This window comes from Rousettus aegyptiacus, unplaced genomic scaffold (genome assembly GCF_014176215.1).
Source record: "Rousettus aegyptiacus isolate mRouAeg1 unplaced genomic scaffold, mRouAeg1.p scaffold_m13_p_2, whole genome shotgun sequence".
Taxonomy (NCBI): Eukaryota; Metazoa; Chordata; class Mammalia; order Chiroptera; family Pteropodidae; genus Rousettus; species Rousettus aegyptiacus.
In genome coordinates, this window is record NW_023416295.1 from 135,272,581 (window position 1) to 135,289,621 (window position 17,041).

Consider the following 17,041-nt stretch of genomic DNA (forward strand, 5'->3'; position numbering starts at 1 on the left):
CTTAAAGGACATGTGAGAACTACCAGGAGCAACTGAGATGTGAAAAATTTTGCATAGTAGGAATAGAAAAAAGGTGGGAAGCAAGTTCAATAACAACATATCTCCAAAGCAGCAAAAAAAAAAAAAAAAAAAAATGCTTTTTTTTCTGAAAATGAGGGGCCTACCCTAAAGAGAAGGTTATATCTTGTTTGGAAGGGTCTGAGAAATTTAGTAAGCAAGGCTAGTGGCAAAGAACCTGCTGAATCTGGTTGGTGGCTAAACAAAGCAATGGCAACAATGATGTGTTATATTTGTGGAAAGCAGAAGAGAAAATCTGAGTTATAAATCATGAAAGATTATCCTGCCCTTTCCATTTAACAAAGAACCTCCTGCAAATAGCTGAGCCAGGAAAATGCAACTCATACAATAATGAGTAATAAAGGAAATTGATAAAGTCTCAACACAAAGATATTGTAAGATAAATGTGAAAGAGAGCAGCTAAATTTATTGACTATAGAAATGTGGCCATACAGAAGGTAAAAACTGTGATGTACATTTTTATTTTTTGTTAAAGCAATCACTTCTATGAAGGAAGACTACAAAATAGAAATAGAAAAAGAAAAGAACATGGAAATTATAAGACAAGACAAATGGAGAAGAGATTTCAAGAAGATGTAGAAGACAAAAGCAAAACCATCAGAGAAGATTAAATTGAAACAAGCACAAAAAAACAATGGACAGTGAGAAAAAAACAATAAGGGACAAAAAATAAGGAGAACAAAAATGAATTCACTTAACTATTTGAAGATTTATACACACACAGAAAATAATAAAGTGTTAATAATGGTTAAGATGTAAAAGGATACAAAAGACCTTCATGTTTGTGGTAACAAAATCTGGGGCAAAATAAAATTATACTAAAAGTGTCCTGGATAGAAGGAAGACTTGATAGACTGAGTTCTAGGGTGAAACGAATTCTTCATAACCAAGCATAGAGCCACATTAACTCTCATATCTGAGTGTAGGTGAATTCAATCTGATTACAGCTGTGGGCCAGTCTAAATGCAACTCAAACCCAAGAAAGAATCAGAATAAACAGCCAGCCTTTTCTTCCAATGAATAATGAAGGCGTTTGTACAGTTTGAGAAATAAAACGTCATTGCTCCTTTATTCTTAATGTTGGAAATGAAATTAAGAAAAAAAAAAGACATTCAATGAAGCAAGAAAATTTGATCCATAATGAGGGAAAAGCTTAATGGTGAAATATTGAATAGTTTTTCCTAAGATCAAAAAAAAGAGGCAATGATGCCTGCACTTACCACTTCTATTATACTAGAGGCCCTAGCCAGTGCAATAAAGCAAGGAAAAGAATTAAATGAATAAATGAAGTTAGAAAAAATTTTCGATTTTTGTCTTTGGAAAACAATATGATGGTGTACATAAAAAATACAAAGAAATCTACAAAGAGAACAAAACAAACAGAACTGATAAATGACTTTGGCTAGTACACATACTACAAGGTCAATGTACAAAAGTCAATTTTATTTCTATATAATAGAAACGAATAATTGAACAATGAAAATTTAAAATAATACTATTTAAAATAGCATAAAAACATGAAATATTTAGAGATATATTTAACAAAGGCTTACATATCCTTTGTCAGCTGTCCCCAAACTTTTTTGCACCAGGGACCAATGCTCCTCTGAGAATCTAATTCCTGATGATCTGAGGTGGAGCTGAGGTGGTGATGCTAGCACTGGGGAGCGGCTGCAAATACAGATGAAGCTTTGCTTGCTCACCTGCCACTCACCTCCTGCTGTGCGGCCCGGTTTCTAACAGGCCACGAACTGGTACCAGTCTACAGCTTGGGGATTGAAGACTCCTGATCTATGTCATTAACAACATTTCTGAGAAAAACCCTAAGAAAATGGAAAGTGATATGATAATCATTGGATGACAATATTGTTAGGATGTCGGTTCATCCCAAATTAGTATGTAAATTCAATTAAAACACATCTAGATGTTTGTGTGAAAATAATACAAATGATTTGGAAAACTGGGCAGTTTCTCATAAATTTAAACAATCCAATTTCTAACTATCAAAGATCAATGAAGCATATGTCCACAAAAAATGTACAAAATGTACAAAAATGTTCACAGTAACTTTACATATAATAGTCAACAATTGGAAAAAAAAAACCCAAATGTCTATAAAAGAAAAACGGATAAAGAAATAGTGATATATTCATACAATGGAATAAAAATTTTAAGATACATGCAACAACATGCATGAGTATCAAAAACACAGTATTGCATGAGAGAAGCCAGAAACAAGAGAACATGTGCTGTGATTCCATTTATATGAAGTTCAAAGCAGGCAAAATAAACTATGGTAATAAAAATCAGAACAGAGGTTGCCTCAGTGTGTGTGTGTGTGTTGGGGGTGGGGGGTGGCAATGAAGGGGAGAAGGAAGGGGGGTTGGATCCAAGGGCCTGAGGGAACTTTGTTGTGTGAAGGAAATATTGTCTAATTTGTTTGGGATAGAGTAAATGGATTTATAAGTTTGTCAAAGCTTGTTAGTGACTGTGTACACTTCAGATCTGTACATTTCATTGTGTGTAGATTATACTTGAATAAAATATTATAAAATGTGTGTGGCAGCCATGGAGTTATTTTTCTCAGATGTTTCTTCAAGAGCAACCCTGCCATGAGGTGTGCAGTTAGCCGACAGCCTCAAGCTGTAGCACCTTCAGAATGTGCTGCAGCATTTTGGCTGATGCGTTCTCTCCTGCAACTTCAGCCAATGACTTAGCATTAGCTGGGTATTGGAGCCTGGCCATTTCTGCCCAGTGAGACTCCCAAGGGCAATCTTTGTCCTAGAGCCTTCCCTTTAGGGCTGGCCACCATGGTTTTCAGAGTTGCACTAGTCTGAGACTCTTCCTACCCAACTGTCCTTGCTTTTGCCCATCTTTCCTCAAGTTTCAGACTAGTACTACAATCTGAAGCCTTTTCTGCTTGCTTCTGTTTCCTCTTGCCTTTGTCTTTCACAGGCATTATCCTTACTAATCTCTTATATGTCTAACTCCATCTTAGCTTTTGACACAAACTGTCAATTAAAAAAAAAATCTGTGATGAAATTTATGTCATATCAATACATTTATATTGGCTTAATTCCAGAAAAGTTTTTTTTTTTCAGAAAGAAATCACCTTTACACCTTTATGCTGAATGCAATAGGCTCACCTAACATATATTTAATGGCTAAATATAAAGTTGTGAATAAAGACAAATGAAAACAAAAAGCAGAAGTCATGATCTTAACATCAGATTAAGAGAAATTCAAGCCAAAACACATTAGGAAGAGGAAATATTCATTTTGGCATCATGAAGAGACATGTCAAATAAATGTGACTGTAAAGGCAATTGACAAACTTAAAGATGAAGAGGGGGAATTTCCCCTGAAAACAAATATTTGAACATGTGAATCATTCTGTAGTTAATTTAATTTAGTAAACCTATGTGGATGAGCCAAAAATATTAATTTATTTAGAATAGTCCTGGATCCAGCTCTCTTCAAAAAGTTATTTTCTTTAATAACCAAAAATATATGTTCTGTCTGAGAAACTTTATAACATCTGGTTTAAATAGTTACGCATAATAATTTTCAAAGTATTTCAAACCCATTTCCTAGCATTTATCTCAGTTGAAACTTTATAAATTTATTTCCATGATTATTTGATTAATGTCTCACCATATGATGGGGTGTGTGAGGTCAGGATCATTATTTCTTGGTTGATTGGTTGGTTTACTTGTTTTTATCATTGTATTCACATCTTAAAGAGTGTCTGGCCATAATAGGTTCTCAAGAATTCTTATGAATGAGTAAAGAATAGAACACAATAATATTGATGTAATTCCTTAATGACTACAGCTACACTTATTCCCTCGAGATGGAAGTCTTTTGGGAGGCAGAGAGATGCATTGCTCATTCATCAATTCATCCATTTATTTAACAAATGTTTACATGGTAGACACTATGCCAAGCATGGAATAACAAGTAATAACAGGACTAGATATACTCCCTGCTCTTGGGGAGCTCCCAGCCTGGTAGGTAACTGCTTAGAACTTATCAATTCTATTTGTAATATTTAATGTGCAACTATAATTATGCATTTGTAATAGCATTGTATTAGAGACCTCTCATAATCTTTTTTCTAATTTGACCCCACAACACAAATATCATCTCCATTTTTATAGATAAAGAAACAGATATAAAAAAGTTATGCTTTGTATAGATTAGTTCTTTCATTTAAGAAATATTGGGTGCCTATTATGTATCAGAAACTTATCTAGGAGCTGGAAAAAGCAATGAGCAATACAAAAAAGACCTTCTGGTGGGAGGTGGCAAATAATAAACAAGTAAAAAAGATCAATTTTAATATTAGTGTTACAGAAAAACAGTTTGAGTGATGTAATAAAGGTGACTAGAGAGAGGAAATTTAGGGAAAGACTCTGAGGAGGTAACACTGAATCTTAAAATTGAAGATTTAGATTAACCAGCGTTTGAAGAGTCATGGGAAAGCCTTCAAAAGGAGTGCCAAGTCCAAGGCAATGAGCAGGACATGAGGTTGGCATATTCGAGGTAAAAAAAGAATGCTGGCATTAACTGGGGCAATGGGTTACACGATATGTTTCAGAACAGTATGAGCCAGATCATATAGGTCCTTACAGGTCAGGGATTCTATTCTTTACTCATTAGAAGCTAGTGGAGAATTCATACAACTTACATAGCGTGGGTATTCACGGATGGGGATTCCTTGACATTAAGTATAAAATAAGCAAATTATGCTTAAACTTGATTTCAAAGAAAACATGGACTCAATAGAAAAGTTGAAAGTGATTATCTTACAATCAGCTGGGGAGTTTCCCTTAGGCCATTGAATCACTTTGGAAACACTACACGTGGTCTCTCCTTCAGAGTGTGTGTGGGGGGGAAGTGGGGTGGTAAAGCCTGGGAGACACTGAAGGTATCACTGAAAGCCAGTTTCTGAGAAGTCTCCTTGCCATTGGGAAAAGGATATAGTCAGAGTGTTTTGTGTTGTAGTATTTAACAACAAAACACTCCAGATTTTTAGGGAGAGTGATTCTGATCTTTAGTCTCTAACCGGTAAAAAATGGAAATAGCCCTGTGTGATGTTGGAAACCAAGTATGGGCTTTATCCCTGATTGAATGAGCTCATCTTTCCTTTAGAGCCCAAAGCTTACCTGAAAAGAGAGGGGTGTGTATCTCTGATGAACACACAATCTACCAGTTCTACTAGCTTTTGAAAGAAAGAGTGTGGCATAAAGCAATAATGGCAGAACTAGCTTTCTTTCTGCTTCAGTGCAGAAGACAGAATGAATCTCTTTTCTGAGGGGTAAAGCAGAGATTTTGGAGCATTCAGAGAAAGGAGGGGCCCAAAGGAAGATGCTGGACTTCCTACAAAAAAGGCAGATTTGGGCTTAAGTAATTAATTGGAATAATAAAAAAGAATTAACCTCATGTGTACCCCAAGCTTACGCAGCAATTTGTAAATGTTCTATGTGCCACTGGTCTCAATAGTTTGGCTTGTCTATGGGATGAAAACATTTGTGGCATACAAAGTTATGTGAATTATTTGAGATTCAGTATCATTCAGGGTCACAAAACCAAGCTGACTCAAGTCTGTGCTGTTATCCAGTAGTATTTTTTTTTTTTTTTTGGTCTATCCCATTTATTTTTAATGCCTTTATCATTATTTGGCATATCATTTTTATTGGGTTTTGGTTTCTGGTTTATATATTCTATATTCAGTCATTTTCACCATTGCTGTAACTGAGTTGTCTTAATAGCTATGTTCTTATGTGTGCTGAATAAAATTGCATTTGCAGCTGTTATTGTTTTCTGGGCCAGTGCCTTTGGGTGTCCAATGCTGCTTCAGTTGAGAATCTTCCATAAAGACTTTCTGTTGTAGCTATATTTGATATTTGATCTTTTGTTTGTTTGTTTGGCTTCCCAGACTCTAATCCCCTTTTCTAACAGTACACATATTTTCTTTTTTCAAATGAACACGCCTTTGTTGTATGCAGTATTGACATTATGGAAATCCAAGTGTTTGGTGTACTCTTACAAAAAAGAAACCAACGAAGTTACTTGGCTCTTCCTGCTAAATGCTTTCTCTAACCTTCCCCAGCATTCTCAAGAGTAAGGTAAGAGATTTAAATATGGTTAATCAATTGCTCACTTGCGATGTTGACTCAAGTAAAGTAATGCGAAGACAGAAGAAGCTGTTTTTTATATCTCAGCCGTCATGGCCACATAGGATTGAGAAGACCTTCTAGGATTGTCTGTTTCTACTTTTTCCAACATTGTTTTTCAGCTCTCCGTTAGAGCCTATGAACTTCTCATATATCATTATGTTTTCATTTGACTTAAGTTATCTTGGTTTGTTTTCTGTTGCTTGTTATTAAAAAATCCTAAATAATATGTAAGTCACACCAGGGTCCTCCCTAACTTTTTCCACTTCCACAAATAAATCCTGTAGGGAAGTAAGTCCTACTAGGAAACCAGATAGCTAAGCCAACAGTGAATGTTAATCATGGTTTTAATAGTATTATTTCTGCTAGATATGGTTCACATTTTCATAAGAAATGCTTTAATGTTAGAAATGTCTTGGTAATAATATTGTAGAGTCTTATGCAAAAGTTGCTCAGGGACCACCCTGAACAATATTTCTTATACTTCTAACACAACAGACATATTGACAGTTGACACTTTTGGCAGGAGCCAAAAGAGCAAAGAGGAGAGATGTAGAGAGATGAAGAGAACAGGAATTTGTTCTAGCTATATGCTTCCTAAAAGGACCTTAAAACTTTTGTAAACTTCAATTTAACTTAAGCACAGATTCCCCTTCTCTTATATATTTTATATTTGTGTTTTCACTTTGAGTGTCAACTTAGTGTTTTCAAAATTCCCAAAATAAATAGAGATGATACAATATAGTTTTTGTATTTTGTAAGACCATGTTGTGGTAAGGTTTAACAGTTTTTTAAATAGTATAAAATATTTTTAAGATTAAAATTTTCTTTTCCTAACTTCTGTCAAGGCCAATGAAAACAAGCATTTTTGAAACTGAATTTAACTTTATTAAACCTTAAGTCTGAAATGAATCTTAAAATCAGGAAGTAATATTTAAAAATAAAGTTATTCCTAATAGTATTACTTTGTCTAAAGATAAAATACTTTCTTTGAAAAGATTACTGTTGTTTATTTTGGCCTACCTTTTCTTTTACTGATTTTTGCTCTCTGGTTAATGTATCCCATAGTTATTTCAAACCATCCCTCAAATAGTAAATAATAAATTGTTTTAAGAGTTATAGTCTATATGTTGGAATTGAATTATTACTTCAATTTTGCAACTATTTCCTCTGCTTCAATGAAATGGGAGCAGCGTTTTAAATTTCTATTACACTTTAAGTTTTCTCTAACATAAATGGACTAAGTAATCTGAATATTTATTCTTTATATTTTTAGTCTCATTATTTTGGTAATTTAAAACAATTTCTATTCCTCATTTTGATTAGCCAGGTCCAATCATTCTTATAAATATAACTCAACTCTTTTATCATCCAGTAGGTTCTAACTAAAACTTCCCATCTCTCAAACTCATTTGACACTCATCTGATACTGTTTTTTTTCTGTGTCTGTGTGTTATTATTCAGTATTCTACTATTTCTCCCTCAACTGGACTGTGAATTCCCTGAAATCAGGAATTGAGGCTATATAGCTAAGTATTTTAGAGTCACAGGACTCTTTAGCTGGATTGCCTTGGATGAATCCCTGCTCTGTCATTATGTCTTTGTGGGCATATGACCCAACTTCTCTACATAGTTTCTTCTGCTTAAAAATACTCTAAAACAAATATCTACTCCTGTTTTTAAAACAATGGTATCATTTACATAACACATTAGCACAATGTATTGGTTTTAATTCTGATAATATTCTATTAAGTGTGTTATTACCCTCATTTTATAAATTAAGACCCTTTTGCTCAAAGAAGCCAAGAGCTTGCATGAGTTGATATTGTAAGAGGTGGAGCATTAGGCCATTCAACCATACCATAGTACTTTGCATACAAATGGTACTAATATAGGTGACCAGTGAGTTGTCTCTTGCTTGAAATCTTTTCCTATTTGGCTTTTACTTGAAGACAATTGATTTTTAAATTTCTTTGAGTTTCTCCCTGTTCACATCTCAGTAAACTTCCCCTCTTCCCACCTCAAGAATTTTAAGAACAGGAGAGGGTCAATTATGTATCAGTTACCATTTCACTAATCGAACTCTGAAAATAACTTGAAATTTCCTGCTTGACTTGCAAGTCAGTCTCTTTATTTTATACTTTCCAACATCAACTTCTCTTGATCACCTTTCTGTGACTGCATAGCTGAATCACTCTTTCATGTTCACTGCTCCATCACTCACTTCCTTTCTTCCCCTGAAGCCATTACATCTGTCCTTTCTTACAAAATATGTTTCTTGTTGGTTGAATCTGTTTTTAATTCAAGTCTTCAGTCATCCTTCATTGCCTGGAGTACTTACAGCTTGTCCAAAAGCCCATTTGTAATTTTATCCCTTTACTTTAGATTTCTTTTTTTCTTTCTTTTTTCCTTTTAGGAATCTTATTCTATTAATCCTCTTTTAGAATTATCTCTTTATCTATTGCTTGTTCAATCTTTAGTATTTTTCTATGCTTGCTATAGTAGAATGAGTTGAAATTTACCTGTTAATAATCACACCTATATCATTATAATTCACCCTATCATTTAACTATACCATGTGGATTGAATAAAAATACTTAGCTCTGCCTCTTTCTATAAGTCTGAATAAAATATCTATAATTTTATTTTGTTTTAAAATGAGGAAATTTCAGAAGTAAGTAAAAATTAGGTAAGATAAAAATTTCTATGAAAACCCGAGTAGACTAAAATCCTACATCAAGATAAATAACCAGATTTTAGTGTAAACGTATGGCTCTGTGTCCATAAAAGACCTTAGCTTCTCTCTCTGTGTTGATGTAGGGAACTCATGATATTGCCTATCTGCATCCTGATGTTTTTTTCTCATAGCAGTACTCAAGCGGCTACTATGATCCTAGTGACCCAACCTTGAGTTGAAGAATCTTTTTTTCTCGAGGTTTGGTGGTTTGGCTACAAGACCTAGAGCCTAAAAAGCAAAACTCCCTGTTTTCACATTTTAAACCAAATGTATTATTTCAGATTCCCAATAATAACATAGATTATGCTTAACCTTTGGAAGACACAAGACCAGTCAGTAATGCTGGATTCTAGCAAAGTAAGAATGTCAAACCAGAGCCTCCACTAAATTGGCCTACCTCCTGATTTTAAAGGATATTAATTTGACAACTGTTATAGTCTTGTATTTAATAAAACTCTGTCATGCTCATAAATTAGCTCAAGAAAGTCCAATATATCCGGGGTTTGGCTCCCCCTATCAAGAATTGCCTTATTATTTATTTACTCACTTCTTTTCAGTCAAGGGTATATAAAGTTTCAGCCCAGTCTCTTGCTATGAGACAAATTCCATTCCTGAGTTAAACATATGGAGAGCCCAAGGCTCACAAACTCCTCAGCTCAGTAATAAGCCCTATTTTTACTGTTGATTACCCATGCAGATTGCTCACAGCCTTCTAATGGGAACTTGAGCCCTTCCTACTAAGCTCATTCTCTTGCGTTTCTGATCTTGTGTTGCCTAGAATCTCTGATATTTGGTCTAAATCTTCCAGCATGGCTTCAAGTCCTCCTAGATTCCAGATCTACCTGATTTGTAATCAGGGTCCAAGGTACATGTCAACTCTAGCCTGATTCTGTTAATTTTCTTGACTTGTGTCTTTGCTTGGCTACATCTTCTTTGGTATCTCCCTTAACATGCACTCTCTTAGAGCCAGATTCCTAGTTCTGCCCCTGTAGCCTCCATCCTTTTTTTTTCAATCTACACCTGGTTAAATACCTCAGTTAGCCATTCTACAACTTGCACATTATACGTAATGGAAAGAATATTGTCTTTCTCAATGTACCGTCTTTGTAATTTAATCAAACATAACACCCAGCAGTAAATTAAAAGAATGCTGAATGAATTCTCACATTTCAATACACATATTAAATGAATTAATACATTAAATTATCTACAATTGTGAAATAGTAACATAACACTTGAAATTTTAATTCAATAAATGAATCAGAATGGTTTAAAAACCCTCACTATACTATTAACTCAGGCTTTAAGCAGATCTTGCTAAAGCTGATTTATTTTTAGTTATAAGTTAAAAGGGGCGCATGATGATAATTTCCAGTATAATAATGAAGCAATTGCTTTTCTTTAAAAATAAAAATTCAGTGCCCTTATAGACACTTATTTATATATATGTGAATAAATTAGCATGGGAAATGATACAAAAAAGGATTCATAAGTAACAATACTATTTATTTTTTATGACAAATTTTGGGACTCAGTTGTTTTATTTATGTATATCTGTTTTCTTTCCTTAAAAATTATGACAGATCTGAATTATTGGCCAATTGATAACGACACAATTTTAAAAATTCATACCTGATTGGAATTCATGTGCAGAGTTTAACTTCTAAGAACAGGTCTGAGAAAGTTTTTCCATTGAATATGTTGGTTTGCTGTTTTTTCCGTATCTAGCAGTAGTAAGTTCAGGTAGGCATTACTCAATACCACGTACAAATATTAATTCATTGCCATTATAAACTTTGTAAATAGTATACAAAAATGTTTAACTATACTGAGACTTTTAATAGGGCATGTACACTAGACAGGGATCTTAGTATTTGGCACCAATGTCCAAGGAAGTTAGCTGGTGCAATATTATGTATCAGATACAATACTATTCAGCTGCCAGTAACAGAAACCCAAAGAAACTTATTTACTTCTCAAGTAAAATTCCAAAATGGACAATGCAATGCTGTGGGGGAGAGCTGTCCCACAAAGTCCTTGGGAAACAGATTCCTCCTATCTTGTTCTGCGATTCATAGATTTTCATTCCCAACATCTGCTATAGTTCAAATTGGCAGCTCCACCCACATTCTAAAAGGCAAGAAGGAAATAATGGACCAAGAAAGAAGCAAAAGGTGTGGGCCAGCTATTTTTAAAGAAAGGTTTTGCTTACATGTTATAAGTTAGAATTCAGTCATATGCCATATTGTGCTACAAGAGAGATTAGGAAATGTAGTAGTTCATATTCTGAGCATCAATGAGTCCAAGTAAAATGCCAGAAGTTCTTTAATTCTGGGAGAAGGAGAGAAGGACTGTTGAGAGGCAATAAGGATTCTCTGCTACTGTATGTGAGTTACTTTAGGTTAAGGGTGCTCTGAAAACAAAGATTGAAATATTTAATTACTTTAATGAGTCATTAGAGAATAATGTAAGGTAGTCATTGTAAAATTTTAATTTAAAATCACAATGTATTTACATACTATAACCAACTATGAGTATCTTGTCAACTTTACAATTAAAATATAAAGCATAGAAAAAAGCATAGAAAAATAATAGTAAAAGAAAAACATTAGCCGTAACTTCTAGTTGTCTATTTACCAAATCAGGTCGAGGATAAAGAACATGAATTGCTCAAAATTATCTGAAATTAAAATAAAGCTCCTTAGTAAAGTAGCATTTCAGTAATTTTATATTTTCTACAATATTGCTTTGATGGACTTGATAAAAATGAATCGGATGAACTAGAAGTCCTGGTGAGCATCATTTAACAGAAGGTTGAGGCTAGTTGGGCTAGCATCGAAGAGAATTAGAAAGATGTAAACATGCAGAACAAATCTTTGCAATAAATACTGAATGTAATGATATTAGATTTTATATTTCTTTGATATTTTCATATTGTGAATGAATTTTAAAATGAGGAAGAAATGGACAGAAACTTATATCCTATGTAAGTTTAAAGTGTATATTAATACAAGAATGTTTCAACTTTTGTTGTCTCTTACTTCATTGTTTATAGTTTTGCACCATTTCCTCGTTTTTTTTTTTGCACCTATATTTGCAAGATATGAAAAATGTGCTGCACTCCCTTTTTTATCCCCTAGAAACACTCTGCTCAATTTATACTTTACTTTGCAAAGGGAAGCTTTGAGTATTTTTAATTTTATTTTAATTCTTTTTTTTTTTTTTTTTTAGTGCTGTTATACTTGAAAAGATTGAATTCTCTAAGGTTACTTTCAAAGAGATGTCATTTGTTAAATAGTTATGTTTCTTTATTAATCTGAACATTTTTCTTATCTGTCCTGCTATTAAAATGTAATCAAAATAAAACTTTAAGGATAGTTTGAGCCATTTACTGCCCACTCCCTTCCTTTCTTTGCCTCTGGAAGCAGCTGTGTTTTAGAACAAGAGGGAATGAAAATACAAAGAGGGCTTTCTTGGTCTCTTCCTCAACTATATCCAGGAATTTATAATCTTGATAACATGCTTTGTAGCACAAATGTTATCTGTTGGCCATTAAGATTTTGTGCAATAAATTAGTCTTCTCCCCAAATTATTCCTTTTTCTTTTTGATTAGAAGTTTAAATGAGTTGAAAGTTATTCATCCTTCTCTTCTTCTTTCCTTTGGTTTATCAGAGTGACAGGATGCAGATATCCAAGAGTGATGATGTGCTGACAAAGCCTGGAGAATGCATTCCTTTTACATTTAGTGGAGAAAAGTTTTTTAAAAAAGATTATAAATACAAAGGATATTTAGAAGACTAGGTTTTTGGGGGCCTGAGGTTTATTTGATATGGGAGGGAGGGAGTTCTTCTTTAAGAATCAGAATAGAAAGTAGCTTGACAAGCTTAAAACAAAAGATCATCTGACCATATTGATAGGGTTCTGCCTGGAATCTTGGAGGTGGCCTGTGTAAATGAGAGGCCCTGAAGTGTCTTCTATTTCATGGTAGGGTTTGCCTCTGGTTGGTTCATAGTGTTGTTTCAGATGTCCTTTGTAGGTTTTTTGCCACTGATTTGGGTTTCACTTCACCTGGTCCCCCATTTTGACTTAATGGACTTTTTTGGGCTAAGTATTAGATTTGTTATATCACAGAATAGAAGATGGATAATGTGACCCAGGCTTTGGACTATTCCCGTAGAGCCTGTTTTAGTTCATACGTTGGAACCTAGAAACTGCCTTTTTTGTTTTCTCTCTAACAGGAGATCATAAGGTCTTTTTTCTGGAAAGGGAAAGATTAATGAACTTTTATCTTATGAAGAACCATGTTAAATTGTGTCTATTCTTCCTATATATAGAAATTATCCAGTGTAAGCAAATTTCAAATAGAAATCCAAATGCCATAAAATCTAACGACTATAACCCATGTTATAGCTTTGTGAACTCCTCATAAGCTAGATTAGGAAATACAAAGTTGGGTGTGTTTATATGTGTGAATTTATATAATAATTTTGTCAGTTTAGCAAGCAAGTATTTTTACTTAAAAAACAGAATTTCTTGGCACCTTATCTTTATAGGTTATTAATATACACAGTTTAATTATAAAGTAATAATTTTCATATGAATTTTAGAATCGGCTTGCCCATTTATTTAACAGAGCCAGTTAGGACTTTCCTAAGAATTGCATTAAATCTGTAAATCAGTCTGGGGAGTACTGCATCTTAACAAAATTATGTTTTCCAATCCATGAACACAGGATATATTTCTTTTTTTAATGTCTTTAATTTTTCTCAATGATGTTTTACAGTTTTCAGTACACGAGTCTTATATCCCCTTTGTTAAATTTATTCTTAAGTATTTTATTATTTTTTGCCCTATTGTAATTGGATTGGTTTCTGTTTTCCTAGTATGTAAGTTTCGAGTTATTCGATGAGCAGTTTTGATATGTTTTGTTGATGTAACAGTCTCTTACATTGTATTTTAATTGTTAAAATTCTATGGAAAAAAGATGAGATCACAACTTTAAACAAGGCAATTTTATGTGAAAAGACAACTAGACTGTTTTGGCATTATTCTCTTGCTACTTGCATGTTAAACTCATACTCTAACCCAATGTTTCCAAAATCTCATTTTCTTTCTACCTTCATGACTCTTACCATATCTTCATGGTATTTAATATGTTTTTAAAAATATAATCACTTTTTAAATTAAAAAAATTATCGAGAAAGAAATTTTCTATTAAAGATTTAGGGAGCAAATGCTTAAGTCACTTATAATATATGCATTATTATAAATAAATTATTATTAAAATGTTCTTTTATGTATCACCTAAAATTATTTTTAGGTAATCATAATTTTACTCTTCTTTGAGATTCTCTGCTATAATCAGCATAATTTACTGATGAAATAAAAATCTTCCTAAAATTTATTTTATGATTTATTCCTTAGTGACATGAAACGGAGATTTAGAGGCGTTATCAAAATACAAGGCAAAACACAGTAGTAATTCTTCCAGCTCTTGATTTTGCTTTGCTTGGGCATAGCTAAAGGATATATATCAGTTAGTGATACTCTTATGAATAAAATCTCTCATTTGGTGCTCCAAGGATTGCATCATGCTGCTACCTGATAAATACGAATAATTTCCTCCTTGAGTGTAGAGACTGTGTCTATTTAACTTGCCTCATACAGCATGTAGCATAACATTATGTTTGTTTTGGCACTAAATAAGTGCAAGTTGATGATATAATGCATTTGTTAATCACCAATCATCCTGAAAAATAATGATGTACCCAGAGCTGATGGGTCCACCCCAGAGTTTTCTTACTGAGGGTTGAACATTACTGAGAGGCTTCCACTTGGAAGTAAACACAGTAGAAAATTGTTCAGCTTTCAACAAAAAGAGGGAGATTTTGTCTTTGATAATTAAATTTCTTTTCAAAGTGAAGAATTACCTGAATGCTTATTTTATTCGGAGGGTAACGATATTTCTTTAAATAACAATTTAAAGCACTTCATCTAGAAAAGAAAACATTTCATCTCTGGATTTTTAAACAACTTTTCAATAGAAACCAGGCCACAGGGTCCTTGGCATGAAGAATTAGTAAGAGTTAAAAGGTAAGGAAACAGAGACTCTTGGCTTATCTCTTAACACTAGACTGTCACAGCATTTAGAGAAACACCCAAACTTGCTTCATTCCAAACTCCCTATCTACCTACATGCCACTCCTGTTTTCAATTCTCAGTTCAGCTTCTGTGGGGCTAGGGACAATCTTAAGAGGGGAAGGCCCTTTCCTACAGTTATTGCCATTGTCTAGCAATACAAGTGCTAAAACGCTAGTTGTATTTTAACTAGGAACTGCTAGAGAGACATAACTCATATGTCATCTGATTTTGAACATAAAATTTCCTAGATGTAGCACTTCAGTAAAAAGGACATAGAATTTCCTAGTTGCAGCCAAAGAAGGGTGGAGGGTATTATTATTTAATAAACACATGAAACTATTTAAGGAGATTTAAAATCTAATATTGGTTGTGAATTAAATTATAGTCTGGCACCATATTGCTCTAAGCCTGAGAGATATGCCTGAAATGAATTTTAGTGTGAATTTTTAATTTACTTTTTAAAATTAATTTTAAAAGAAACAGCGAAAGCCTTTTCATTAAGAGCAAACAGTTAATTTATACTGTGTCATGACCTGCATCTTTCCTGCCTATAAAATGATGTTCCCATATTTCTTTTGATTTCATTGTAACCTTGATTGAAGAGTTGTTAACTTGATTAAAAAAGATGATAGGGCATCTATTCGACTGGCAATCTAAATAGAAATTCCTACTCAAAAGTGACAGATGTCCAGACTAAAGAAATGTAATTGTTTGTAATTCAAGAGGTTTGGATGCTTGAATAAAAAGATTATAATTAATGAAACAGTCGATATTCCAAAATCCTTAAATTAGACATCTGTAAGCCTATAAATTTGGTTTGTTTGTTCTTTTAAAGACATAGAAGTTTGGTTGTAATATCAAAATGCAAAGATGGGAGAATGAATAATTTTGCAAGAATAAAACTAAAACTGGATTTATATTTTCTTTTCTAGATTTTTATTTTAGAATAGCAAATACTTTAAATAAGAGAGACAAAGCAGAGAGATTCGTATCTTTAAATAATAGAAATGGAAGTGAATGGCTAAAAAGTCTCAGGTCTTAAGCCTCTTTGGACTTGGAAGACTCACTCTCTTGCCAACACACATAGACTCTTGACTTGATGTACTCAAGATTGTTGGATTCAGTAACTTCCCTTTCCCATCTTGTAACTCCTTGGTATCGGGTACAACATCTACCCTTCCTGTATATTTGTCACCTTCCTTCTCTGCCTCTCTCTTTCCCTTTTTCCTGATTACCAGGGTTTGTAGTCCTCATTAAAGTCATAGCTTTTACTTCAGGCTCCTTGTTTGCAGATTCAAACTAAGATAAGCACCCTCTCATACACATTTACCATAGAAATATGTGTATAGATTGGGATTTAATTTTTTATGTTCTATGACCATAAAGCTTTAAGTAAAAAAAGTTTTTGAATTAAGTTATAAATATGATCACATATTATGAATACAAAAAGGATAAAAAATATGAACACATTATGCATTTTGATAAATGAGTGGTAAATATAAAAATAAACTTTTATTGGTAATACAACTGTTAATGAGATGGAAATAGGGCTATTTTCTCTAATTAGTTTATGTATCCATGGATGATTATTCATGCCGGAGTATTTCCTGAGGCAATATACCATAGTAAGATTCAGGATAGATGAGAATTATGCTTTTCCTTGTCAGGAAAATAGCAATCATAAAAGGGGATGTGGGAAGGGAAAACTTGCCTCTTTATCAAAGGCAATTTCTCAGGCAGAGTCGGAACATTTTAGAATCCTTTAGAAAATAGAATACTTTAAGAGTATCTATGAAGATTGGAATGAGGTAGCCACAACCCAAGGAACAGCAACAGTCATCAGAATAGGTGCTATATACCTGGAAATAAGCATAAAGTCACAGGATATGCTTAAGTGTCTATAAGC

The 17,041-nt window shown here is 33.4% G+C and overlaps 1 protein-coding gene across 5 annotated transcripts in view; it reads left to right on the forward strand.

Moving 5' to 3' along the window:
* The window catches only part of PUS7L (pseudouridine synthase 7 like), a 40,183-nt gene extending 33,240 nt beyond the window's left edge, over positions 1–6,943 (forward strand). For 2 of the 5 annotated variants that reach the window (XM_036236866.1, XM_036236867.1), the window contains one exon: positions 554–2,409. In XM_036236866.1, the coding sequence (XP_036092759.1) occupies positions 554–568 (15 nt within the window). In that variant the 3' untranslated portion in view covers positions 569–2,409. Of the gene's footprint in view, positions 1–553; positions 2,410–6,089 lie in introns of those variants that run through there. The other 3 variants (XM_036236863.1, XM_036236868.1, XM_036236864.1) reach the window with 3 other exon arrangements.
* Positions 6,944–17,041: the final 10,098 nt, after the last annotated feature.